Source organism: Exophiala aquamarina, assembly GCF_000709125.1.
Source record: "Exophiala aquamarina CBS 119918 chromosome Unknown aczIA-supercont1.6, whole genome shotgun sequence".
NCBI lineage: Eukaryota > Fungi > Ascomycota > Eurotiomycetes > Chaetothyriales > Herpotrichiellaceae > Exophiala > Exophiala aquamarina.
In genome coordinates, this window is record NW_013550582.1 from 1,403,230 (window position 1) to 1,429,768 (window position 26,539).

At 50.3% G+C, this 26,539-nt stretch overlaps 7 protein-coding genes across 7 annotated transcripts; 3 read left to right on the forward strand and 4 right to left on the reverse strand.

Annotated features, from left to right (window-relative positions):
* Positions 1-2,930: 2,930 nt before the first annotated feature.
* On the forward strand, positions 2,931-4,551 carry A1O9_07860 (phenylalanyl-tRNA synthetase alpha chain; the record flags this gene model as incomplete). The annotated part of the gene is made up of 2 exons (XM_013403415.1): positions 2,931-4,405; positions 4,458-4,551. 2 exons carry the CDS (start codon positions 2,931-2,933, stop codon positions 4,549-4,551), a joined length of 1,569 nt encoding a protein of 522 aa, XP_013258869.1.
* Positions 4,552-5,257: 706 nt separating this feature from the next.
* Positions 5,258-5,614, reverse strand: A1O9_07861 (40S ribosomal protein S21; the record flags this gene model as incomplete). The annotated part of the gene is made up of 2 exons (XM_013403416.1): positions 5,258-5,492; positions 5,583-5,614. The coding sequence occupies 2 exons, from the start codon at positions 5,612-5,614 to the stop codon at positions 5,258-5,260; spliced, it is 267 nt and encodes an 88-aa protein (XP_013258870.1).
* A 2,720-nt stretch (positions 5,615-8,334) lies between these two features.
* A1O9_07862 (uncharacterized protein) lies at positions 8,335-9,168 on the reverse strand (the record flags this gene model as incomplete). The annotated part of the gene is made up of 1 exon (XM_013403417.1): positions 8,335-9,168. One exon carries the CDS (start codon positions 9,166-9,168, stop codon positions 8,335-8,337), a length of 834 nt encoding a protein of 277 aa, XP_013258871.1.
* Positions 9,169-10,096: 928 nt separating this feature from the next.
* A1O9_07863 (uncharacterized protein) lies at positions 10,097-11,296 on the reverse strand (the record flags this gene model as incomplete). Its single annotated transcript, XM_013403418.1, has 1 exon — positions 10,097-11,296. The coding sequence occupies one exon, from the start codon at positions 11,294-11,296 to the stop codon at positions 10,097-10,099; it is 1,200 nt and encodes a 399-aa protein (XP_013258872.1).
* A 511-nt stretch (positions 11,297-11,807) lies between these two features.
* Positions 11,808-12,356, reverse strand: A1O9_07864 (uncharacterized protein; the record flags this gene model as incomplete). The annotated part of the gene is made up of 1 exon (XM_013403419.1): positions 11,808-12,356. The coding sequence occupies one exon, from the start codon at positions 12,354-12,356 to the stop codon at positions 11,808-11,810; it is 549 nt and encodes a 182-aa protein (XP_013258873.1).
* A 4,015-nt stretch (positions 12,357-16,371) lies between these two features.
* Positions 16,372-17,061, forward strand: A1O9_07865 (uncharacterized protein; the record flags this gene model as incomplete). The annotated part of the gene is made up of 2 exons (XM_013403420.1): positions 16,372-16,760; positions 16,827-17,061. The coding sequence occupies 2 exons, from the start codon at positions 16,372-16,374 to the stop codon at positions 17,059-17,061; spliced, it is 624 nt and encodes a 207-aa protein (XP_013258874.1).
* Positions 17,062-21,985: 4,924 nt separating this feature from the next.
* On the forward strand, positions 21,986-24,174 carry A1O9_07866 (uncharacterized protein; the record flags this gene model as incomplete). Its single annotated transcript, XM_013403421.1, has 3 exons — positions 21,986-22,599; positions 22,656-23,802; positions 23,860-24,174. The coding sequence occupies 3 exons, from the start codon at positions 21,986-21,988 to the stop codon at positions 24,172-24,174; spliced, it is 2,076 nt and encodes a 691-aa protein (XP_013258875.1).
* Positions 24,175-26,539: the final 2,365 nt, after the last annotated feature.

Consider the following 26,539-nt stretch of genomic DNA (forward strand, 5'->3'; position numbering starts at 1 on the left):
TGGGCATCTGGACCCTTGCAGTGAAATTTTCGGAGGCAATGGAGGCCTCTGCTCCGCCATAAGAGGTCCGGAGCTCTGAATTTTGAATTAGGTCATTGATTTCTACCAGATGGTGGTCATCTGCTTTTTGGAAAGAGCCGAAATGACGAGGTTCAGGTGAGTTGCCAACTGCGACAGGTCGTGGTATATCAGATTGCGTGGAAGTAAATGCAGGTTCGATGGGTATTGTGGCAGTCTGGTTCTGATCAAGAGGCTCATAATTCTCCTTGGCTGAACATTCTGGCTCAGTAGGCGAACGCAGGGACGATTTCATGAAGAGCACCTCGTAACGATCTTCAATATCCTCCTCGACATTTTCTACAGAGGCTTCTCGTGCATCCAGCAGGAAATATTCAGCCTGATTTTCCCGATGTGCCGTAGTGTTATTTGCCGGTTCACCGTGTAGGAGGACGCTCGACTCCTCTGAGGAACCATCGAGCTGTTCATATTGACCCTCCTTGGGTGAATGATCCTGTAGAATAAGATTCAGAGCTTCCACAAATGCATCGAATGCTTCTGATTGAGAATCTAATATTGACCTGGGGTCTGCTGTCTTAGAAGGAATTTTGGCTGACTTGTCTCCTCCGTCATCCTTTTCATGACCAGAGACAATTGGTGAACTTTCCTCTGAAGCAGAGATTGGCTGTCCGCCCAAGAAAGCTGCACTTGGCATGGCAGTGGAGTATGTGAAGATGCCGTCTTGGAGTTTGTGGGTTTTTCCTCTTCAAAGTGCGGTTGTGGGATGCTGGTCGATTTCTTTGTAGTTCCAGCATTACCATACATCTTCTTTTGAGCCTTTGATATTTTTTCTAGTTCCTCGACTTTCAAAAGAATGTCATCCCTGGTTGCGGTGAGCCACTAAATCTACCTAGGAACGAGAAACTCACAAAGGTAGTCGTAGTGCCCTGCTGTATTCAAGATGGGCAAAGGAAACAATAAGATTCAATTGTACTCTGAAATGATTGAGAGATAGTCGGATGTTAGTATACTGCTTCTTTGGCCCCGTAAACCTCCTCTTAAATTTATCAAGAATGTTTGCTAAATTTGATTCCTTCCATTTTCCACAGCAAGTTAGTAATTCATTCGCAACCTCCTCTACCGTTTCGCAGCTCCCTTTTAGACCGTCCCACCTCTCTTCGATATGTTTCATCGGGATTGATAAACGCGGAAGAGCTTCTTTGACAAATGTAAATGCAAACATTGCTGAGTTGACGTCCTAGGACGGTCAAACGAGGTCTCATGTACTTTGAGCAAGGGAGTTACCAGTTTGAATTGCTCGAGCTCATATTTGATGTCCTTCAAGTCATCCGTTGCGGACTGGAAATCTGATATGAACTCAGTCAATTTGGATGTTGGTCCTGCGACTGCGACAACAGCGCTCAGAATACTGAGGGGATCTCCCATACTTTGTTTGAAAGTTCTGGTTTTATGATGCAGCTCACTATGGCCGGGAGAACATTAGAAGGATATGGAGATGTTGGATAGGCATTTATTCAAAGATAATTTCTTGTTTTAAGTCGTGGATGATGATATAATGCCTTTGCCGATATGAGTTTACTCTGGGACTGCCCGGCAGAGGCCAGCACATAGCCACTCGGCTAGCAGCGAAGCCTGGGGCCTGGCGTCGCGGCATGCATAGACGAATGGTAGACTTCACTATGACCATGCAAAAGAAGCAAGCTTCTTCTTTTATCCATACCGGTCAGTCTGGCCAAACCATCAAAGGCCGGGTGCATGTCCGCCTTGGGTTCATCCGTTTCATCAGCCTCATAAGATGCTGAACATAATGGCCCTCGAACACGAACAGACTTGGTGATTCCGCCGACTGCGCCATGAGTAAGCCTTTGGTATAATTGGAGTTTCTGAGATCTTGTGGAGATCAGTGCATATGTGTGAGCCCATACCACTACCCTAGGAGGCTATGCTAGAACCGAATTTTCATCAGGCTGAAAAAATACACTGGTCACTTTGTAGGTGTCTGGCTGCGCACATGTCCCCGTACCTCTGCAGGAGCATGGGAAAATGGCCCCATGAGGTCTGCCCCAAGGCTAATAGTCAAAATTGTCTACCGTCATTCTTCTAGTGGCAGGCCCATTTTGGCCAAACTCGTTGGACAAGAGCGGCGACCTGACACGGGTTTGCCCAGTCAAAACAAGAGTCTCGCCCATTCAGCCACCTTTTTGGCCTTATGAGAATTAAAGGCCAGCCTTGTCTGCATGCAAGTTTCGGTGCATAATTTTGATGCACCGGACATTACAGGGTGAGGGATAGACTAGAGAGCGTTGGCTGATGGGTGTCCGAAATGCAAACAATCTCCTGAGACTATTGCTGGGTCATGTGGGAGCGCAGCATTGATCAGTGATGGATGTTGAAGCCCATACAGTACGAGACGGCGTAGCTGTCCATAGGAAGAAAAGAACATGTGTCAAGAATGCCTCGGGGCCTCCTGGCAAGCATATCGCTAGTAGGCCCCAGATATCCTCGCACTTTCGTACGAGATTCTAGTCTTTTTGAGCGATCGTCAAGGCCTTACGGACTGTTGCCTGACAAAGAATATTAACGATGGAAAAAGAAGAGGTAGGAGGAGGTAGATGAGTTGCAAGCAGCTCGCTTTGAAGACGTACGGTCGTGGAATCCGGGTATTAGGCCGTGAGTGAGGCTCGAGTAGATTTTGCTCTGTTTGTGCTGCCAAGCAATAGTTCAATGAACGCGGAGTTGCAGTAAGAGCAGTAATTACTTAATTAGTGCCTGGATCAGAATTGGAGTCATAATACAAAATCGCGTACGGAGTACTCATACTCGTAGTTTCCAATACTGGGACCTCTCTTTCCAATCTCCATACTCTAGAACACTTAGCAGCAGCCTGCGAGGTCAAATTAACAACCGACGATATGGCTGAGGATTTGACAGCGCAGGTCCTCAATGCCCTGGCCTCCGCTGACGGACCGATTCTAACCTCGGACGCCCTCCCCAATGCGACCCTCATATCGGTCAAGGCCGCGGTAGACAGATTACGCTCCCGAGAATTCCTCCAGGCGGAGCAGATCGATCGGATAGAATTGGCTCTTACCGAAGAAGGAGAAGACATCGCAGACAACGGCAGCAATGGCGCAAAAGTGTTCGAGGCAGTACGCTCGGCCTTGGAGGGCTTGAAAATTAAAGATTTACCTGCTGCAGTAGGCAGTGCCAATGTTGCCAAATTTGGCTCTGGAGATGCATTCAAGTCGAAATGGATCAAGAAGGAGGGAGATGTACTTAGACCTACAACAGATTCGATCCAGGATGAGCTACAACAACAACTGAGGGAGGTGCGGTCTTCGAAGACGCTGAACAACCCCAAGCTTGTCGCAGACTTCAAGAAGAGGAAATATGTGGTAGACACAAAGACAATCACCTTCAAGATCTCAAAGGGCCCCAAGTTTTCCACAGAGTTCATCAAGCAGGAGACAGATCTCACGGCAGAAATGTTGGCCTCTGGAGCCTGGAAGACAGTCGAGTTCAAACCATACAATTTCAAGGCAAAGGGTGCGCCTACGATGGCAGGAGCGCTTCATCCCCTCAATAAAGTGCGGCAAGAGTTCCGGGAAATCTTTTTCGAGATGGGCTTCGAAGAGATGCCGACCAATCGCTATGTCGAGACCGGGTTCTGGAACTTCGACGCACTCTATGTCCCTCAGCAACATCCAGCTCGCGACCTCCAAGATACTTTTTATATCTCAGACCCTCCCAAAGCCGACCCTCCACGTGAAGACCCTTCCGACAACACTCCTGGAGCTCTTTTACCCACATCTCCCAAGCACAAACGGACCAGATCGAAAGACAAGACCCTGAACTACAAGCAGTATTGGGATGATGTTCGTGCTGTTCATGAGGACGGCAAATTCGGCTCGATAGGTTATCGATATCCCTGGTCGGTCGATGAGTCTCTAAGACTTGTTCTACGAACCCACACCACCGCTATCTCGACATACATGCTTCACAAACTTGCGCTAAATCCTCGTCCCGCTCGTTACTTCTCTATCGACCGCGTCTTCCGTAATGAGACTGTCGACCAAACTCACCTTGCCGAGTTCCATCAAGTTGAAGGTGTCATTGCTGATTGGGGCTTAACTCTCGGTGGCCTGATTGGCTTCATGGAAGTCTTCTTCGGTAAGATGGGGATCAGGAACCTGCGCTTCAAGCCTGCCTACAATCCCTACACCGAGCCGAGTATGGAGATCTTCAGCTATCATGAGGGCTTGAAGAAATGGGTGGAGATTGGAAATAGTGGTATGTTCAGACCAGAAATGTTAGAGCCGATGGGACTACCCAAAGACATGCGAATCTACGGCTGGGGATTGAGTCTGGAGAGGCCAACTATGATCAAGTAAGCGCGATGCGTCACTCTTCCGTTGATAGTGTGTACTGACTTCCCACAGATACGGTGTAAACAACATTCGTGAACTTCTCGGCCACAAGGTTGACCTCAATTTCATTGAGACAAATCCGGCTGTCCGGTTGAACAAAGATTAGACAGCATCAACTAGAAACATGTGGTATGAAGATCACGACTTTCAGGCGCACGATGTAAATCGAGGCAGCAAATAAAAAGTTCTAGACAAGACAGAGCTAGAAATGATACCCATTTTGCTCCCTTTCAATCCGACGATATTGTCATTTGTCTTCATTTTACCGGCACATCAAGGCTTCCTCAGACCACTATCCCATGACTGAGGAGGTAGAACAATAAATTCATACATACAAAGCCGAATATCAAGATGGGCAACCATTGGCCGCCTACTGAAGAGCTGTGACTAGCCGAGATTGAGAGTCAGAGCACAGATACGGGCGGCACATTTTCACACGAGTTTCGAGAAGCGTAGACACCACCTTGAGGTAGGAGATGAGCACAGAAAGAGGGAGCTCGGAAAGTCACTTTCAGAACGATCAATGGATTTTTCAAGCGGTGCATTTGATCATTCGTAGAAAATGCATCTTATGGGATTTTCCGTATCATTCCTGGCAGTTGAGGTCTTTATCAAAGTCTGCCACCATACTTGTATCACAGCGCCAGTGACCCGTGTCCGCACTTTTCCCCTGAACAATCGGCCATAAAAACGAGTCATTCAGCTCTAACCCATCTGTGTCGGTCGCGTTCCGGTTTCTGGTTTTCAACGATTTCGCTCCCGCGGTTGGACTTCAAAATGTCGTTCATGTCTACTCCGGTTCCATAACTCAATTATCTCGAAGCCTGACCGCTCCAGACGCTCTTCAAGAACCCGTCTCTCTGCGCCAAACGATTCAAGCTGTCGTCGCTCTCGGCCCGTGATCGAACGAATCCGCACAGTGCATAAACTTGATTCTCGCCGGTGTAGCGGCCGTTCTCATCCACCTTGCCGACGCTGATCTGAACGCTAGCGTGGTCCTTGGCTTTGATGATGCGGTTGGTTGCGCTGCATTTGCGGGGGACGTAGCTGTTTTTATGAAAAAGCGAGGTCAGTTTTCGGTGGTCCTTGAAAGGGTGTTTCCTGCCAGCGCAGGCTCGACGATGGGGTCAGGCTTACAGATCCACGATCTCTCCTTTCTCGTTCTCCATGTTTGCTGAGGTTTAATGTGAAGTGGTGAGGGTGCTGTTAGGAAGGATATGAGGGTGTTTGCGGCGGACTCAAGCGTGTGGACGTGGTCAGTTGTCGATTGCCAGCGACTCTGGAGTCGATTGTGCGGATTTGGCGATTTCTGAGATAGTTGCGGCTTGGCACGAAATCTTGGCGGGGCTCTGCACAAGGTAATTTGATTGGTCGACGGCCACCACCATGTACTTGTTTCCACTGAGGTGCCCTTCATTCATCATTGGTACCACCACTCACCAGCATTCTACACTTTTGTCAATTGCAATGCCTATGAAATGGTAGAACGGTTCTATACGGACCAACAATGCTCAAATTCTAAGTCCGCAGAAGTACTCTACTTGTTAAGCGATACGCCCCGAGAGTGCTGTTCAGTGCTACGGGTTACAGTACTACCCAAATAGGGCACCCATCTTAACATCGCCAGGTGGCATGCCTCCAGCCGGCTGATTGAAAGAGATGTTGACTCTTCATTCGGCTAGACGCTTCAATGGTCCGACAGACCAGAATGTCTGGACCTCAACAGTCATCAGCATGGTGACAGAGGGCGTATGCTTCATGTTTCTTTCTGACGACTCATGACACGGCCAACAATTGTGATGAGCAATGGAAAATGCAAACATGAGTAAGTTCGATGTTGCTCAAGGTATCTGTGATGCGTTGTGTCTTGATACGAGAACCCAGACCACAAGATGAACAACTGCTCAATGTTGCTGCAACAAAACCCGGCCCTATGATGATCCATGCGCAGACAAAACGCATAGATAGACATTGTACTTATTCTTTGAGCATGGCCCCTTCGCTCAGTGGAGATCAAGAGGCTGCCAAGCCATCACTCTGCGATCTTGCAGACCTCCCCAGCGTATCATCGCCTTCAAACTTAAAGGAGTTGACCTTGCATGTCTAGCTCTGACATGCCGCCACACAGAACATGCGGTCCAGAACATGACTGCCAAATCGATCAAGGAAATATGCCCGAGAAAGGAAGAATTCAAGGTTCACTTCCGTCAATTCATAAACACTGCATGAAGCACCGTTAGAAATGCTCTGTCAATGTCAGTATTGAATTTGAAGACCTGATGACCCGGCTACGTCTCTGGTTCGGGATGAGATGGCTCTACCGCTATGTTTGCCATCGATACCGGCGGGCCAACAACGTGCAGATGTGAGATATGTGATTCAGCACACTAAGATAGTATTTATTGGCGCCGCTTTTCCTGAGGCACGGGTCATTCAACAAGACATCCTGAGATGAAGCAAGCAGCAAACGTGGCTTGTTCATACTTTCTTGACCACCCCCAAAGGCCAGGAGCGGCTAGCACCTTTCCCAAAATATTTCACATGTGGATTCCCGGAGTACAGTCTGACTGCCTCGTCCTGGTCTGATCGCCACATCGGACGTTCGTTATATCATCTCAAGCCTTAGGCCGTCCACATGAATTACGTTTTCTCTCCGGATCGGCGAAAATGCCTTCAGAATCGAGTTCAGTCGATAATCTAGCAGAATCCTTTCCCAACACTTTGGTTCTATCTAGCCGGCGTGCAAGATGCCATTGGTTATGGTCTGTGGCAAAAGAGCTTGTAAAATGGCGAGCAGCATACAAACGGTGTAAGTGCCGCCTGCTGCTGGGTTAAGCATTCAAATCTTGTATCTGCTCATGAGACAGTATCATCAGGATTCCCCATACTCGTACCTATCGAGCACCATGCAAAGCGCAGCATCGTCGAGCCCTGCGAAATCCCCTTTCAAGCATTCAAGATCATCGACAGGAAGATCATTGGCAGAGTTGTTCACTTTCTCGACCATCCCTCAGCCGTATGCCTAGTTCTAACCTGCAAACGACTCAGAGCATCCGTGCACAATGCCTGTGATACCTCAAAACTTAAGGAAATATGTCCACGAGGCGTCCGCGCTAAGATGACGGTTTCCCTATGCCCGCACAATATCTACACAGGTATGTTGAAATCCGGGGCTTAAAATATTGGCAACATCAAAATCTGCCCTGAGGTGCCCCAGCCAGAGGATGTAATACCCCTCGCTTTAGGCAGAGGAGCTGCCTGGGTTGGAAATGCTAGGGTCCAACGACGCTCTACGCGTATTCAATGCCCATCCTCCGACCTTCCGTCAGAACAGCTGCGCGTCTCCTTTTGCTATCTACGAAGGTCAAGCCCTCATCATGAGCGTCGAGTGGCATATCCTGGCAGCATGCCTGGCCGACTGGATGGGATCAGATCTCCGACGCTCATTGTCGGCACTGTAGTCACGCCATCGGTCCGCAACGTGTTCCGGGAGGGTTTGAGAGCAACTACCTAGACGATTAGCAACACACCAAGCAAGGGAATAGGAACGGTACACTCGAGATCCGCCGAGACCGGAGTCGAGATTGCTGACCTGCAAAGATTGAGATATTTAATGAGCCCTTGGTAACTAGATTGGGGTCTCAAAGCAGTGGGTTCTGGTTCTGTGGTAGGATATCTTCTGGCAATTATCGCTACACCGAGCGATCAAGGGCTCTGATACAGCTTCAATATTTCAGTTGCATCAGAATGACCCACACATATCTTAACTCAGGAAGCTTTATGTCTAGAGACATAGATACTACAGCCTCTAACCGAAGTTTCTCTCATGGCCGCCCCCCCACCTCCTCCCCTTGAAAGTCACAAACTCGCACATTCTTGGAAGATCCCGTCAATTGGTCAGACTCCAACACTTCCCCAAGGCACTCCCATCACCCTGAATCAGATTATCGAAGATCCATCTCCCGACATCAGCCTTGGTAACAAACCAGCCGACCATGGGCCCTACCTCCTTCTCACCCTTCGCCACTTTCTCCCGACGCTGCTCGTCAGGCCACACCCAGCCGGCCTTGACCTTATCAGGGCCAAGGGCTGTCCCTTCACTGAGGATCGGGGGCCGCACCATGGCGAAGCCGCCAACCGGCGAGTCGACACCCAAGACGGCCTCGAAAATGACCTTCTCCAAAGCCTTCTTGTCGCTGCGCGGGATACTCAGCAGCCAGTATTCGAGCGGGTAGTACAGGTAGGCCAGGTCGCGGCGGCTGCTCATGCTGACGGTGGAGATAGCGAAGAGGAGAGGTCGACTACCTTGAGGCCCGAGCTGGACGTTCTCAGCCTCGCAGGAGCGGAGCGCCGCGATCAGCGTCTTCATCCCTTCTTCGCAGATGTGTGGGTCGTCGAGCGTGATGGGCGCCCAAAGACTAAATTGTATCTTCGGGGAGCCTCCCACGCCGAAGAGGATGCGGTCTGGAAGGCTGCCCGAGGCGGTCAGAGTACGTTTGACATCTTCAATGGACCTGATGTTGCCCTCGATGATCACAAGGTTCGCGTCGAGGGTTTTAGGTGGGACTGTGTATTGGTCTTCGAGCATGTTGCGCAGTTTGCTCGGTGTCCGTGCTAGAGCAACACATTTGATTCCGGCGCCTAGAGCAGCTACGACGGCGTTGGCTGCGCAGCCGCCAGTTGCGCCAAAGACGGTCAGAGTGGGCTGTTGCGTTGGTGACATGGTTGTGCTTGACTTTCCTTTGGTCGTGGATGTTGTTCAGGTATGGGGTGTGGAAATAAGCATGATTTTGGCAGGCATGGGCAGTAGGGGCTCATTATGAAGACAAAGGTCGGAAAGCATCAACGAGGCTCTCAATCAGACTCACTAGTTAGCAACAGAAGACCTGATGATCACGGACTTTGCAAGGTCATACGCTAGACATCCCAACGCATCTACAAATATGGTTCGGAGACTTTACTAACGAGTATCCATCGTGTAAATAGCATTCACAATGATAGGCTCATTCGTATCTTCTCAGATCTCCGTCCTTTCCTAAATTGCTAACATGAACATCGCATACTAGATCATAACCGCTTCAGATATGAAAGTCTTCCTTGTTATGGCTCTGGACTATTCTGAGAGCCTCGTCTTGTAGAGGTGTGGAAATAGGGTTGCCCCGAGTCGGGGGAATAATCCGGCCGATACTTCCGCCGGTCGACCGCTGAAGAAGCGAAGAAAAAGGCTGGTCCGTGTTTCTCCTTTGAGTAGGGGCTCTATGGCGTGCCTCCTGTTCCTTTAACAAAGACGTGGTATGGCGAGCTGTGCTGCTAAAGTGGCGTTCTCGAATTAATGCAGAGCCGATTGCAGTGTAGAGTCTTTCTGTTTTTGGCTTCGACATCAGCTATCTCATGGATGGAAGTTTGCCATCGTTCAAAAAAGAAAAGGACCTGTGTTCTGCCTAGGAAAAGCCTTGGTAGTGTTTTGGATTCTCAGTCACACGGGCTGGCTTTTCTTCAGGCATTGCATAGTTGTGAGAGACTGCCGGCTCCTCGCGCCACACTGCAGATCGCAGATACTTTGGGGGGTTCTCTTGCCTTTCAGTATCGTTAAGCTCTCTGGCCAATTATTTTCCAAGCGATCGCTTCCAGCATGCGGACCCAATTATGTGTCATGTCCATGAGTTTGCCTCGTCTGTGGACTTCCTGTCCACCTCAATCCGAGGGTTGCATGCAATAATGCTATAGGAAGTTCTAGTCCACTCTGTTCGTTGGTCTTGCTCGCCTTGCACCACGCATGGTTTTTCAAGCCCACAATATATGCAGTGCTGGACTTTCGGTGGAACAGTTTGTTGTCCAATGCCAGCGTGGGACATCTCTCCTGACATCTCTTTCAATCGACGTTCCTTTGCTGCAAAAGTTGGAATCTTGAGTATCTCTGCGACTTGCCTATGTCCTGCACTTAGTGCGATGTCATATGCCATTTTAGGACCTCTATTATGTCTAGTGGCGAGAACATCTGCGCCAAATTGCAACAGAAGCTCTACGATATCCGCGAATCCCAGCTCTGCAGCAGTTCCTAGGTTATGTCTGCCACCTTCGAACCTTAAATTCGGATCGGCGCCGTGCTGGAGTAGCTTGTGAATGATTCGTGTCTCACCTTGCAACACGGCGATAGAAAGAGGAGTGTAGGTTGCTCTGGGAGCTGAGGGGTTAACGTGATTCACTCGGGCCCCCGCCGCCAACAAGATATCCAAGATAGTCTCTCGCCGACCTTCCACAGCTACCACGAGGGGAGAATCGAATCCGACGAGCTCCATTTTGGCTCCTGGTCTGAGTTGTGATCGTAGATCTCGAACCTCCTCTTCTGTTCCATGATGTGCGACCGCAGAAATTGCCACAGATAACGCAGGCCCCCGAAAACAAAACGACTTGCGGTGAAGTGTCAGTAGACAAAGATGCCCATCATGAGCGCAGCCATAGAAATCTTGAATTTTCAAATGAAGTGGCCCCATGATATGTTCCATCTGGCGCTGAATTCCAACGTAGTCTAATGCTCCATCGTATCCTTGAAAGCTTTCAATTAAGCCTTTGAACCGAAGACTCCGTCTCAGAATGCATGTCCATCGAAGGACAACTTCAGTTATGGCTCCATGGGCAGCCTGGTGTTTCAGATCGGGGGGAAGCAATTCCCAGTTCGGTCCAGATTGGTCCTTTGATTTAGAAACCCCAGAGCTCTCCAGGTGGTAGAATATATTGTACACAACGTAGTCCACAATTGATGTCCCAAACCACTGCAAAGATACTTCCACAAGATCCGGAATAGAGTCGAATAGCTCCTTGCAATCCGACTCCGCGAGGACACAACTCATCTCATCAGTAGCCAAGATTCAGCTGCACATTTGATATAGACGAAGGTGTCCAGTAGAAGGATCCATCGATAACGGGGATTCATTGCCAGGTAACCAACACATGCCATCTTTCACAATAAAGTCACGCACAGTCTCATGGATGACCTGCACAATCCACTTCGTCTCCGCGGACGTTGCCAATGGTTGCTTGCGATTTATAGTTGAGTTGAGGAGCACAACCTTGCGGAGTGCGTGAGTTGAAGAATAATCTTGTACCTCTGACCATTTCTGACGGTTTGATTGCAAGCCCCCTACTCTGATATGTCGCATTTCATCCTTAACACCCAGTACTTCTTCCAGGTCAGCTTTTGGTTGACCGACCGGGAGACCAGTATCGACAAGTTCAAGAAGCCCTCCAGAGAGCTCAGTAATGAATAGTCGAAAGTATGATACTTGCTCTGACAATGAGGCGAACTGCTGTAACGAGCATGGATGTTCACTCCGCATGAATTCAATTCCAAGTCGAAGCTCGTCAGTATCCGACGGTCTTTGCGCATATAGTGTCAAAATACATAAGGCTAGCAGTATCTTCTGCCAGTTCTGGGTCAAGAGACGAGAAGATTTCGGCATAAAGCTTGCCCAATTCAGATGGCAAGTCATGAACCACCTTTTTGATCTTGACGAGTGGAAAGCCTCTATCAGCAAGTTTACAAATCTTGCTTACAACAAGAACACTCCACTTGAACACGCCTTGCGACTTCATAACTATCTCGGAGCCCAAGGAGCGTAGTTCTTCACCACGCTCGGGTCTAGTAAGGTGGCGACGCACATATAAGTTGATATCTTCGAGATTCATGGTCTCGACTTTGATTTCATATCCATGATTGATGCTGATGTGAGGGTAGTGCCGACTGGCCCAACATATCTTTAGATTCTGGAAGCCCTTGGTGATATAGTCTGCAGCGCACTTCTCGAAAGCAGATATGACGTTCCGAACCTCGTCTTCTTGACATTCATCCAGAGCATCGACGATGATTTCTACTGGGGTCTTAGAGTAAAATTGGAGAGCATCCAAAAACATCTCTCGTAACTCTCCAGGAGCCCAGACGATTGCTCTGCTTCCTGTCTCAGATTTCTTCCTACGAAATCTTGGCAAAAGCCGACGCCGCATCACAGGAGATTCATGGACCAATTGGTGAAGAAATGTTTTGAACAAGCCGTGCGCATTGCGTTCCTCCTCGGCTCCTCGAGCGTTTGAAAATGAAGACAAAGTCGAACGACGCCCTTAGTTTTAGGACTTGCTGATGCGATATGCTTTAACAACGTGCTTTTGCCCGATCCGGGCTTCCCTTTAATCCAGAGCAGTCCGTGTGAATTCTCCAGATCTTTGAAATCGACCCAAGCTTTATACGCAGGGAGTTCCGATATCCAGAGGCGAGTTCCTGACTCGGCGGGTTCAATAACAGCCTGCCGGACACCCATCTCAGAGAAAGACAGGGTATGTAGAAAGAGCTCAGCTTCAAGGCTGAGACCAATATCCGGTTCTATAGGTTGCGCCCAACGTCGGAGCACACCTACAATACTCTGATAACCTGGATGCTTCACCGTTGAAAAGCGAGCGATATCTCGGTGATCTGCGTGGATAGATATGTTGTTAAACCCAGGAATGGTAGCAGAGGACTGATCCACTATCTGTGTTCTGCCAAGCATAGGCAAAGTCTCATAGAAACATGCGATTTCAATCGCGTTGTGTTCTGACTCGCGTCGTCGTATCAAGGATAGGAAACTATCATGAATTCGACAGAGAACTTCCGAGCTCGGCTGCAAAAGGGATAGGAGAGTCAAGTCAGTTCTGGTCACAAGGTCCAGTACCGTAACCGAGAGTTTGGCCCACGATGCAAGCCAACTTCCTCCATGTGGCGTCCCTATGAAGATGATCCCCTGGGTAGAGCTCGCTATTGCTGGAAGATGCTTGTCTCCACTACTATCGGACATTCGAATTGCATCTTTGCACAAAAGTCCGCCCAGGCTGTGAACCACAAATATGATAGGTCGGTTAGATGAACCATATTGTTGTCTCTCATTGATAAGGGCATTCAGTAGGTCATTTGCGTGATGTGAAATGTTAATTTGGGCAATCTGTTCATGCTTTCGCGCCACGTATGCGTCCTAGCCAAATGTTAGGACTCTGGCGTCTGGTAGGACAGTAGGCAGTAGATCGCGAGGCCAGCAGACTCCGTTGACAGGGCTCGTCCATGTGCGTTCTCGGTCGCCAGTGAGGCCATCAACGAATACTATATCTACCCTGGAGTCTAAGGGTTCAAACAAGATCTTGATACCAGATGGGAAGCTTTCAAGGACAGGACATGGGCTTCTGGCTCGTTCCTTCTCCCCTTTCTCCACCCCGAGCTTAGACTTGAAATGCTGCCAGCGAGACATAGCCTCTGCTATCGCTTCTCATCCCGGACTATCTGAACGAATTCCTTGAGCGGTGGCGATTGTACCTGGAGTACAAAGGTGTCATCGGGGAGGGTCGATTAGGCTGAGAGAAGTTCTTCAGGCGTGGCTGAGCCAATTGGTGACCACCAATCATCGTAGGCTATCGATGTGCATAATGGTTGCTAGTTGAAACCACGATCTTGCAGAGAGCCAGGAATTCAGGACTGGCTTCTTTGGATGGAATACCGCCTGAAGCGAATTGAAGACCCGAAAAGAGGGCTTATGAGCAAAGATTGCCTACCTACCCACCTTGGTAATACGTAGGTGTGTGTGTGGAAGATGTGGCCCGCTGATAGCCCCTCTGTTGTTTGCCAGCACTTTGCGACGAGGATTATTGTTATTCCGGTTGCAAAGCTAAACCGAATATTTTACAGCAGCGGACAACCCCATAACTCTCCCACACAGCACCTTTCAATCATGCCTCGAGTAATGGAAGGCAAAACAAGAAGTTGATGTTGAATTCATGCTTCATTTGAGTCGACGGTGCGTAAAGTGTGAACTCGTACGACCTCGTGAGATGACAAGGACTCAACTCGATCTCGATCGAGCTGTTCCCCTTGTCAGAAACCTGTTGATTCCAGATACATCAACTGGAGGAGATGTGCTCAAATTCAGAACTTGTCCGGTAAAATGCATTCCGCAAAAGCTTACGTGCGATCAAACGCCATGCCGAGCCGAGTGGACACACTCGAAAAGACCCTTGATATTCCGATGACCAAGCTTTCACTAGCAGTATGCGCAGATGGCTAAGGCAAATGAGACATTGAAATTCTCCCCGACCTGGGAAACTAAATTATCTGGTTCCTTCTACATACATTTATGAAAATAGTGCCACGGACTGGGGAGAGATCCAGCGCATCTTCTGGATCTGAACTCCTAAGCTATGGCAGAGACAACCATGGAAATCGGTAAACAGGCCGTGACTACTGTCTCGCTGATACATCTTTTCAGGGGAAACGCTCTCGCAACAAAGAAAAGTATCTGACATTTCTGCCGTCCTCTTAAGGCCCAGGCTGCGACGCCGGTCCAGGCGGAACTCAGGCATTGATGTCACGATCGAATATCGCTCCCACAAACTGCAGCTGTTAATCACCTGAGGAACCCCACTTTCACCTTGCCGCGGGCAACATGCAGAGATGGCTACGCGCTACCGAACATCATGGGAACATTTCTCCTCCTTCGCGAGCTCGCAAAGGTGACACCGTCGTGCTCCTCAATGGCGCAGGATCGCTGTCGTAAATCGAGGCACTGGGACTAAACGCCGTCTGAAAACTCTGCGGTGACGGTTTCGGAAAGAAGAGGACGTCGAAGATGTAAATATGCCCTGCGGGTTTGTATTGGACGATTAAAGGAACCTTACTTCTGAGGAATGGTTGTTGTCCCCATCTGCGGGCGGGATAACTTACTCGTACACAGCACCGAGAAACCAGGTTCATCATGATTAGGGGTTTTATCTTCGGTCTAGCCAGGAACTCACTCGCAACGTACACCCGCACCCGTCAAGGCGGATTCTTGCCCTGATTTCCCTATACAGCGCCTCGAGGAGATCAATGAAATCAGCCGGCATTCCACTTCCACTAAGGAGCATTGTGACGATGCCCTACCTCAGGGCCTCCTGAGTTCCTGTCGCAGGACAAACAGCCCTCACTACGGTCAAATGGGGGGATAATCGAACCAGAAGCTAAGCTTACCTAGGAGCAAGTTATCAGGCTTACCACTCCGGACGTCGATTCATGCTTGGATGGAGATGGTTACTTCACGGCTTTGATTGGATGACAGGTGGTGCATTGGCTGCCGCGTTTGACTCACTAATGTTGTCCTGTCGAAGGTTGACAATGTATCCGTAAACGACTCGGGGCTCAGAATGGCGTTAGGGTCGATGCCGCAGAGGGATGAAGACTGGAACACTGCTTACCTAGTACTAGAGAGTAGGATCAAGAGGGGTACATAATAGTCGAATTGGTCCCGCTTGGTACGCTTACTACGAGCAATTATCCAGTCGTAGGCGTTTACATAGTTTCCCCTAATTCATGCAGGCCGGCGGATTTTGGGTTGACGCGTAAATCCCATTGTTTTGAATCCATCAATCAATAGGACGAGACTACGGGCATTGTACTTGTAGCTCAATGGCAAGCTGAGCTTACAGCACACCATTCCCATTTCAAGGGGATTTTTAGATACTTAACAGCATCTGCCAACGGTACTTGGTTAGCCTATAGCGAGCTAAATATGGCGTAAACGCTACTTACCTAACATAAGGACTATATATATATCTTTACCCCTATTAGATGCGAAGGCGATCCACTTCGTCCAGGCAACCGCGTTTCAGGACCAGTACACAGCCTCATTGTGTGCAGTCGTCGGTTAAGTACTCCGAACGTCAAGTTACTAAGTCGACATCAGGTTGTTGCCGGGGTGCAATCAGGTGCTGTGAGTTATAGTAGTAGTATGTATATCCTTTCAAGAGCCACCCACCATTCTCCTCGAATCCTTTCTTCTTCCACTTGCATCAGTCGGTGACTCGGGGCAAGCTTCAAGACCACCGCAGTGTACGAACTATCACGCCTAAGGCTTCTCGACTTCCCAAAGCAATCAACATGGTGTCGAAAGTGGGCTTTATCGTCTCACCCAATGGCGAAGACGCCCTTCGATTTGCCGGCATCCTCAACGCTATCCTCGGGATGAGTCTGAGCTTCATTGGCTTGCGGGCCGTGTATATCGTTCTGGGAACGACAATCGGAGTATCCTTGCTATTCAATTTCGTGATGATACTGGCTCAGGGGCATGAGACACGCATCAAGCTCAAGAATAACCAGCCTGTCCGGCCCAGTCTGTTCGCCCTGGGCACCGAATTCTTCGGTACAGGAGCCTTGCTCGTCATGTATGTCATCTCGCTCGTGGACACAGTGGAGTTTGATGGTAGTTGGTGGAATGGTGGGATGATACTCATCCACGCATACTCTGGGCTCACCGGATTGATTGCTTGGTAAGTGCTGATCACTCTTACCGACTGGAGATCTCGTGATGTTATTGACTAACCGTCCCGTCACAGTATTTTGCATGGCTGCCTGGCGACGAAAAGGACAGCGCAATATCTCAACTATTGCCGAAGCCTCAGCCAGTGCTGCCCTCATTGCAAACGAGCTTTCGATGCCAAGCTCCAGATCCTTGCGAGGGACCCTTCGCCTCTCGCATTGAGTCCCTGTGAGGCTCACTCCCCAAGAGGTAGCTTCGCTGCCAACACAACCGGAGAGGGGGAGAACGACAACTTGATCATGAAAGAATGAGCTGCTTCCCTGCAATGGAGGGCAGCAGTCTCAGGATTTTTAAAATCCTGAGCGCCAAAGAACAGCATGTCGCAACCTGCCCAGGAGTAAGATTTTGGACTGCAGGCGCTGCTTGAGGGGGATTCCTATCGAAAGGAGGAGAGCCTTGGACCTTGGACACAGTTGAGCAATCCCGGCGAGATCATTGTTTGATTGATGGTGGTTATGGTAAACAGACTAGTAGAATATGCCCCATGGGGGTAAGCTTTGGACAGAAGATCTCTGGGTATTGTAGCTGCCAGTCATTAACACTGGAGTTAGGAGCTGGTTGCATTAGGTATTATATTTTGACAATCAAACAGAAAGTAACATTTCCTTGCACGCAGTCAATGTCCTGTCTGGATCAGATAAGAGCTGCCGAAAGATTAGTCAATTGCATTCTTATCCGCGCTCGATAGAAGATGAACCTCAAATCACACAAGGAGCAAGCATCGACTTGGTAGCACTAGAATGCTTGCGTTCGGCCGAGGTCTTCCATTTCAGAGCTGAGGGTCAAATACTGTAGCACAGTCTTATGGGCCAATTCTCCCCAGGCTCCATTCGTGTCGCAATAGATTCGTCCGAGAATTAACCCAAAAGCGCATGCTGACGCTCGAGCAAGTATCGAGTCTATTCAAGATACTGATCGCTATGATCAACATCACTAGGAATAGTGGAATTAGTACGGAGGGCAACGGAATGACCGAGCCGAGGCCTGTTAAAGATTCTAAGACCAGCGATGATTCAAATTGCAAAAGCCTCCGTCGGACAATGAAGTGAGTATGAAGATTGGTAACGATAGATGGTTGTCGAGTCAGTGCGAAACCACGGACGGGAACCATCCGTACACTTCAAGGTTTTGAAGCTATGACGAGCGTTCTGGATTTGAGAGCTGGTCGGACACAAACTAAGGTCGCCAACCATCATCGTTGACATGGTTTCAATACTCCCACATGGTTTGTTGGATCGAGATACGTCCGGCACCCATGTCACGAGGTGTGGTCTTCCGCAGGGATTGTTGAATAGCCGATTGTTACGACGTACTCCGTACCTTACAGAATGCGAAGTGGCCAAACTGCAAGGACCATTCGCAATATCTATCTTGTCAAGGATATTACGTTCCAACCAACGTTGGTGACCGTGGATGGCAATATAGCCACGTACGAGGACACATTCCCGGAGACCTCGCCTATCTCGGTAGGATGATCAAATGTGAGTGCTACTTGGAGGCGAAGGGTGAAATGGCTCAGCCTTATCCCAAGGATTCCAGCGTACAAGTTGGTGGGCCGCTCGGGCCATTGGCCAAGCCCCGTCTCGCGCCCACCACCTCGCACTGGAGCCCGAGGGGCCGTTTGAGCCTGAAGAATAGAGGTGGGTAAGTGGGGGTGACGTCTTCCCTCTTTGACCTGCGGCCTCGGGCCCTCGGCCAAGTGTGACTTGGAACCAAATTTCGGGGTGCCCCACGCAAAGTCAGGATGCAGTGCCACATGTTTTGCCATTGTGGACTCAGGATGTTTGGAGCATTGATGGTCGAGTCTATGTCATAGTGCAGCTTATAATGTAGCATCCCGTAGGAGAGAAGGCGTTGATGGGTGCCATTATTGCCAGACATAATCGACCGAACCTCTCGGTGATTCTAGACATACCGTTCTTGTGATGATGAACATGATTTTTTCACGTTGTCCAGTGCCAGTGGGCAAGAAAGGTGGTCGGGAGATTTTAGTCATAGTTTTCTAACCGGGAGCCTTACGTCCCCATCCTGTGGTTTAGGAGAGGTCTGAGGGTGAACCTTTTGGAGCCTGCCAGCACAGGCTAGTAGTAGTAGTGTGGGAGAGACGACCAAAGCGATGCTCGCTCTGAGGCAGAGAAATCTTCGTTCCCTGGGGAGTGGTCGACCTCGGAAAGGCTGAGCCAAGGTTCTTGACAGCAGTCGTGAATCACTTTTGTTCAGCAAAACAAAGAGCCCCAGCATATCTCTATGATAGTGCATGGGAAACTATCGCTCATGCTCGAAACGGGTTGCTACATCGTTCTATATCATGTTGATCATTGCGCCGTCGCTCAACGGCACAGGAGTTATCGTGTTCTCTCACCTGAGTGGTGGTCGGTTATCGAGTAGTAGAAAGGAGAGTTTGCGTGTAGGCCCAAGACAGCTTTTGATTGACAATACTACTGGTTCAGAGGCTAAGTCTCGGCAGGCCAAACGTGGTGGTGGCATGCAAGAATATTGAGCAAAGAGCTGCTCACATTGTTGCATCATTATTGACGGCAAATGTGTCGATGTTGGTCGGTGCAGCCAATAACGTGTGTGAGACGAACGACAGAGGAAAAGCGGCTCCTACCCTACGAATCGCATCTCCGAGGGCGATGCGCGTGAGATTGGCCCCCGTTTTCGTCATGGCATACCGAGCATCTCGTAAGCGTACTTGTACATCAAATTTCGAATCCCAACGCTTGGAAGAGAGCTTGCCTTCAGAGTGTTGCACGGGACTCAGTCGTGTAGAATATTCCCTGGATGCAAAGAATATCAGAGAGCCATCTTTCAAGAGGGTTGACTAGTGGTATTCAGACCCTGACATGTAGCGTTTATGGCTGCTCTGCACAACCTTCCCACACTCAAAGATTGCCCGTAAGAGGCCGGGATGAGCCACAAGGCCGGATGATGCATACATGCCACGCCTTTCGACCGGCCAAGGCCAAGTTTGTCACCAGTGACCACCCGTTAATGGATACTTTTCTTATGCCCCCGGCTCCTGAATAATAATGGAACACGGCCGTTGCAGGGGCAGACCAAGTGGTTCTACGTACAAGAAGTACTTTCAGAATCCGAGATACTTCAAACCACGCTGGAGCCGCACTGACAAGAAAGCTGTGGTCCAAGACCGGCAATGAGTCCAGGTAGAGAGGCAGGGCCACGGTCAGGGCTCGGATGGTCCACGAAAAGGCTATCCGGCTGACCCACCACCAAGATCGATCTGGTTAGGATGACTGGATGTGAAGTCTCTCTCGGGCAAGGCGTTGAATGGTTAGTTCTCGTGGTCATCAAAAGTGGGTTGCGACCACTGCCACAAATCGGCTAGGGTTTGATGAGGTTCAATCAAGACAGAACCGTACACATGGGAGACAGTTTGTGAATGCATGGAGGCCATGCCCTGTCGCCTCGATTGATGGTGGTTTTGATTCTTGACGGCTGAGTTACAGAAGGGAGTGCGGATGCGGATCTTGTTGAGAACCCGAGCCTGAGAATGGCTGTCCAACATTTTACTTCGTCACGGAAGCAAACAAGAGAATATCTTGATGACCGCACGACCAGTCAGACCCTGTACCCGACTTTGACTTTCCACGGCTTTACATGTCGGGCTAATGCCGCCCAATCCCTGTGCGGCCCAGGATTACTGTAGCTTCCCTGGCTCTTGTCCTTAGTTTACTTCGTGTTGAACCTCCGGGTTCCCGTCGGCGGCATTGTGATGGTCAGGTAAGGATTCAGGACTCAGCATGACGGTTGGACGAGTAGTAAATAAGACGAGCAGCAAACACGGAGCGCGTAGGCGGCAAAATGTTGAGAAATAAGGTGAGTGTGACCCTCAAAGCAACGGCCCTCTACCTTGAGTAAACATTATGAAGCAGTGGCTGACGCGTGGTGTCGATGTCGGAGGGTGGCCACTAACAAGCCAGCCGGGTCCAGGCACATGCGTGGGCATATTCGTGGGCACGGGAATGATCATCTGGGATGGATCGATGGATCGATGGAAGTGGATGGCAAAACAGCCTCAATTAGGAAGACGAACAATAGCACAAGCCCAAGAATCATCACAACCTGCGCTCGAGCAATTATGGAGGCGCCAGAGGCGGGATCCACTAGTAATGCGACTGCCGCTTGACCCGCAGATTGAGCCTGATGGTGAGGGTCTTGAAGGCCGAAGGGGGCACCGAACCGCACTATGCTCTGGGCTCCGGGCGCTGGGCGCTACACTGGGCGTTGGGCTGCGTTTAAGCTCTGAACCTCGGGGCACAGGCCCCAGGGCACAGGGCACAAGGGGGGGGGGAGCTGTGGAAGGGTACACAGCAGTCTGGACGAGCGCACCGTACACCGGACTGCTCTCGGAACAGTCCGCGAGTCTTACCTAGCACCTATCTTGGGTAGCTGTTCTCCGTAATTACCCAAGAGAGAAAGAGAGGGGCATACCCTTCCAAGAACCTCCACCGCCTGTTGTCTGATGCCGCTCATTAGTAGGCTCTCTTTTCACCTAGGCAGTCAGGGTCCAGGTCCGGAGAGCGTCTACCGAGAGTGTCACCGTACGGCCAGCCTAGAACAGCATTCGTAAGGTACCAGTAGTGGTTAACTAACTCATCCTCCTCCTGGTACTACTGCTGGGCTTAGGTACTAATGACTCTTTTGAATTATGTACCACCACCACTACTATTGCTGCTAGTCTATTACTCACTCACCCATCGTTCTTCCGTCGTCGCTTTCCTCTGCCCAAAATAATCCACTCCGTACTTACTCTTACATCTTCCCTCCCAGCACAGCCTGCGATCGATCCATTACGCTGAGAACCCGTCCCATCGAGAATCGTGAGAAGCGTTGTCCTCTCACCTCTTGTCGTTCATTACCTACCTGCCATACCCAGTCGAGTACTCCGTATCGCAGTACGCATCCACATCTCCGAGAAATCGCCCCACAACGTCACCGCCCACCCCGAGGACCATCACTACAAGATACTACTACGGTACTACCTACTCGTACCTGCCTTCAACTCGATTCGACTCGGCATCTCAGAGCCATATCACTTCCCATATACTGCACCGAAGGAAGTCCTTCTAGACGGCTCGCCCTTCAACCCCCCCATCCACCCGACTCACAATCTCGTCTCGTCTCATTCCATCATAATTGTCACTGCAGTCTATGTTTGATTACGAAGAGAGCCCTCCACCGCTACATCACTCGCCCTCTCCGAGTGATCAGTCGCGGCAAACTTCTAGAGATACAACTCCCGTCACTCCTGTTGGCCACGCCTCTTTCTTTGGAAAGAAATCAGAGAAGGAATCTCTCCCGTGGCTCAAGAAACCGTTCACTGCTGGCCGCACCACCACCCAACTGTGCAGGGACAACTGCCTGCTCATACCTGACTTCGACGACAACACTTTCCCGACATTTGGCGCTTCGCCACCAACCAAGGGAATGGCCAGTGTAGCCGGCCCTGTTGACATCACCCTGCGACAGACTTCCACGTCCCCACGGGGCAATCAGCCATCTAATCTAACATCCGCCCTACAACGAAGCGATAGCGAAGAGAAACGTAAAATGTCCCACCAAATGCCCGAAACGGCCCTCAATCGCCCAATCCCTCAGATGCCAGCTAGCAGCTCTGATGACTTTTCGAGATTCGAGCATGGTGCTCGACAGATTCCAACCAAAGGCTCGGCCTTCCATCAGAACAGACGCGAGAGCATCGCCCAAAGCCTTGGGACAGGCATGAGCTGGGGTGGCATCTCGGTTGGTAGCTGGGTGAGAGATGAGTGAGTATTCTTCCTGCTCTTTGCGACGTGAGATGCCAAATTGACATTAGCCTTAGCATGATGATGTCCGGAACCTCCCCTTTCGCCTTTAACTCACCATCCTACCACTCCTCCTCCTACTTGCCTAAACTTGAGGCCAACTTCATGAAAGACTTCTCTTGCTGCGGACTCACGCTACCCTCCCTACACGACCTGTTGCAACACTATGAAGAGGCTCATGCCCAAAAAGACCCGAGCCAGACAGAGTTGAACCAGCAACCGCTCCCTGATAGCCGAGCAGCGCTAGCGGCCACTACTGCCGCCAATGTCCAGCAGGAGGCCCAGCAGCGGGTTCAACAACAGCAGCAGCAGCAGCAGCAACCTCCTGTTAGACCTTTCGGAATGCACCAGCCATATCATCAGCAAAACCAACGTCCCGCGCAATTTGCAAACACCCTGCAAACCATTCCAGACATGGATACCGTAGATGACATGGAAATGGACGACATCGATGATGCCGACGAGACAACACCACCACCCAATTTGTACACGCAGAATCAACCTCAAACATCGCCACCAAACGCCTTCAATGCGCCGATTCAGCCTCAAATCCCGCAGCTGAATACCAATATGATGCAAGGACATCAAGCTTATAGGCAATCGACTCCTAACACACCCGTTGCGGCTGGCGGTCGAGCAAGCGCTCCGTTCCAAGGCAACAGCGGCTCCTCCACTTTGATGGCAAATCCCATGCAACAATTCCAGGATCTACAAAATGCATATCGAAGCACCCCCGATTCGTCCGCTCCAGGAACACCTGGCGAGCTTGATGAAGGCCTGATGAGCGGGCTGGACGACATGTCCATGCAAAACAGCCAAATGTTCAACGGTATGCCCAATGGATTTGGCGGTTTTGGATTTGGCATGAACAACGATATGATCGATTTGTGTATTGACGAGCCAGCTAAACGATTGTTCTCTCCAGGAAACCCCAACGTGGGCCAAGGCCAAGGGCAGCAAGCAGGACAGAATCGACTTGGCAGCGGCCAGTATGGGGCAAACAGTGACATTGCACGCACCATTCGTGAGAAACAAGTCGCTGCTGGTTTACCCGACACTACAACTAACATTGCCCCGCATGAAGAACCGAAACCATTCCGGTGCCCTGTGATAGGCTGTGAGAAGGCGTATAAAAACCAAAACGGACTTAAATACCACAAATCGGTAAGTGAAATTCTTTTGTTGCAGGTTGATGACTTCGTTTCTGATTCAGGGTGGCAGCATGGACACAACAACCAACGCCTGCATGATAATGGAGATGGCACTTACGCCATCGTAGATCCAGACACGCAGGTTCCATACCCTGGCACGATGGGGATGGAGAAGGAAAAGCCCTACAAATGTGATGTGTGCCAAAAGCGGTACAAGAATTTGAACGGGCTTAAATATCACATGACACATTCCCCAGCGTGCGCCATCAAACAAGGGCCGGACAACACGACTAAAAGTCCTCCACTGGCAATGCCCAACATGATGGGAGGCTCGAACCCGGGGAACATGGGAGCTGGCCTCTCAGGGGACTTGAGTATGATTTGATACTAAGCAATGCACCCTCCTATGCCAGCGATGATATTTCCATTCAAAGCCCGAGACAGCAGGTCGACTGCCAGGAATTGTTTTCAAATAACCATTATTATTAATTACGAGAGACGACCAAGCATTGAGGAACCGCGCGGGCCATACGAAACACCAAGAACGAGGGATCTTGATATTGTTAGCATCGCTGCAGTGGCGCTCTCTCCATCACCTAGCATGCGTCGACCAAGGGGCGCGCATGTACTTTGCAGGCATTGAAGATGCAAAATGCGCAGTTTGTGCGTTGGACACTGCTCCTCACGAGACGGCCTATCGAAACCTCTCATGCTGAGGGATGATCATAAAAGTTGAATTTGCTTTGATTTTACGCGAGGGGTTTTGACATAGAGCGGCAAGAATTGGCTTTGTATTACAGTTCGGATGGCATTACTCACCTCAACCACGGCGTTTGGGCAGACAGGAGCCGCTGGCAAAGGGGACCGGAATGGCGCTTGCAAAAGCCGGTGCTGACGACTGATTCCGAGGGGCGGACGAGTGGACCAAGCGATATGTGGTTTTATTGTCGTTCCAAAGATACCTCTCACTGCGGCCTTTTACACGGTGTTCGATTTGCAGCTGACTCAAGGTGTGGTTGCAGGGGATTAGAAGCGCTTTTGGTTGGATTGCAACATAGACACGGCTCAAGGGACGAAAGCAGACCAGAACTCGATGGGATTGCTTTCAAGTATTAGAGGATAGGACATCTTGAGCATCGCTTGGTATGAAGTAACAAACGATTGTCCGTCGACAGATTAATCAACTTATGGTGACCATGATCTTCAAGCACGACCTGCTCCCGAAGACAATGCCCTAATCAGGTGTCGCCCCACCATTACTTTGGCATTCGATACTGAACCAGAAACGGCGGGCATGCAAACAAAACAATAAGTATGCCTGCTGTGGTACGAGGCCTGTAAGATTGACAGAGAGGAAGAACGCGTGTCCGTCCTGCTCTCCTGCTCTCCTGCTCTCCTGCTCTCCTGCTCGTAGACTTCTAGGTGGACACAACATGCACGTGAAAGGCTGTGAAGTCCAAGGGCCCCCCATGCGGCGTGACTACTAGAACGAGCAAGTTCAACCTTGTCAACAACAAGAGGTGGCACTGCTCGTTCCAACCAACCGTGGGTGGGGGCGAATTACTCGAAAAGGACTGGGATTTGACTTGCCAGTGTGGCAAGTGGGCGAATTCTGGGACAAAGGCCAGCGCTGTTGTCAAACAACCAATGCAGTGCAACCTTCGAGTGTGAAACATTGTACTCTTCCAGCTGACCGGTGGAGAAGCACCAGCGGCACATGATATTTTCCGTGGACGGGGGAGGGAGGGGGTTGCCAAACCACGCCGCTGAGTGAAATAAAGAACGCGGTTTCAGGTGACCTGGCTTTTGCCCAAGCGGGGCTTTGGAGTGGGAATCATGGATTGATTATTATCTGGCCGGTGCAACTGATTGGGGCGCTTAAGGCTGGCAAGGGCTGGGGCTATCATTCCAGCAAGGTATTTTTATCGGGAGGCTATTCGAAGCGTGACGATGCTCCGCTACAGAGTATGTAACCACTATACCCAAAAATGGCATGTATGAACGAGGACTTCTAAGGCCCCATCAGATACGTTATGTTCAGGTAGGTGCGCTGTGGACAAGCGAGGGACGGTGAAGGAGAGGTTCGTTGGAATTTCGAGCACCACCGGTACAAGACAAGAGACTCGTCAAGATGAGATGGAACTCTTGCAGTGCTATCTATACCAGTATGTAAGACCAAGATCCTCAACAGATAGTCCGAAGCAAGCATTCAGGATTGTGGAGGCGCAGCAACACGTACCACGGTCCACGGGCGAGTCCAGAGTCCAGAGTGGACTTGGGCCGCGCCTCACGCCCACAAGTCCCGACTCACGACTCACGAGTGCACCTAGACGCGTGTGGTGCCCCAAAGCTAGGGGGCGTGTGTGAGCCTCCTCGAGCCTGTCCGAGGGCCCTCGGGCGTTTGGGAGTACCTGGCTGATCTGTCTGACACTTTGTTGACAGCCAGATGGCTCTCCTCTTTGGCACCAGTCGACAGTCCAGTCCGCTTGGCTTCTTGGCCACTTTCGCGCAAGCGTACGCCTAAGCATTCTTTTCATGGGCAGCAAGCTCCTCACGCGGCCCCGACCTTGAAGCCTATGAGCTCTCCATAGCATTATTATCACTTCTGCTTACTCGCACCGCGTCCCCCAACCCGTCCCTGCAACAGAAAAATACCACAAGTCAAACCTACCTGCTCGCGCTCATCTTCCAAAGCTACCAGATCCCCTTTCCCCTTTCCCCCCAAACTCTTGCCGCGTGCGCTGTTTGTC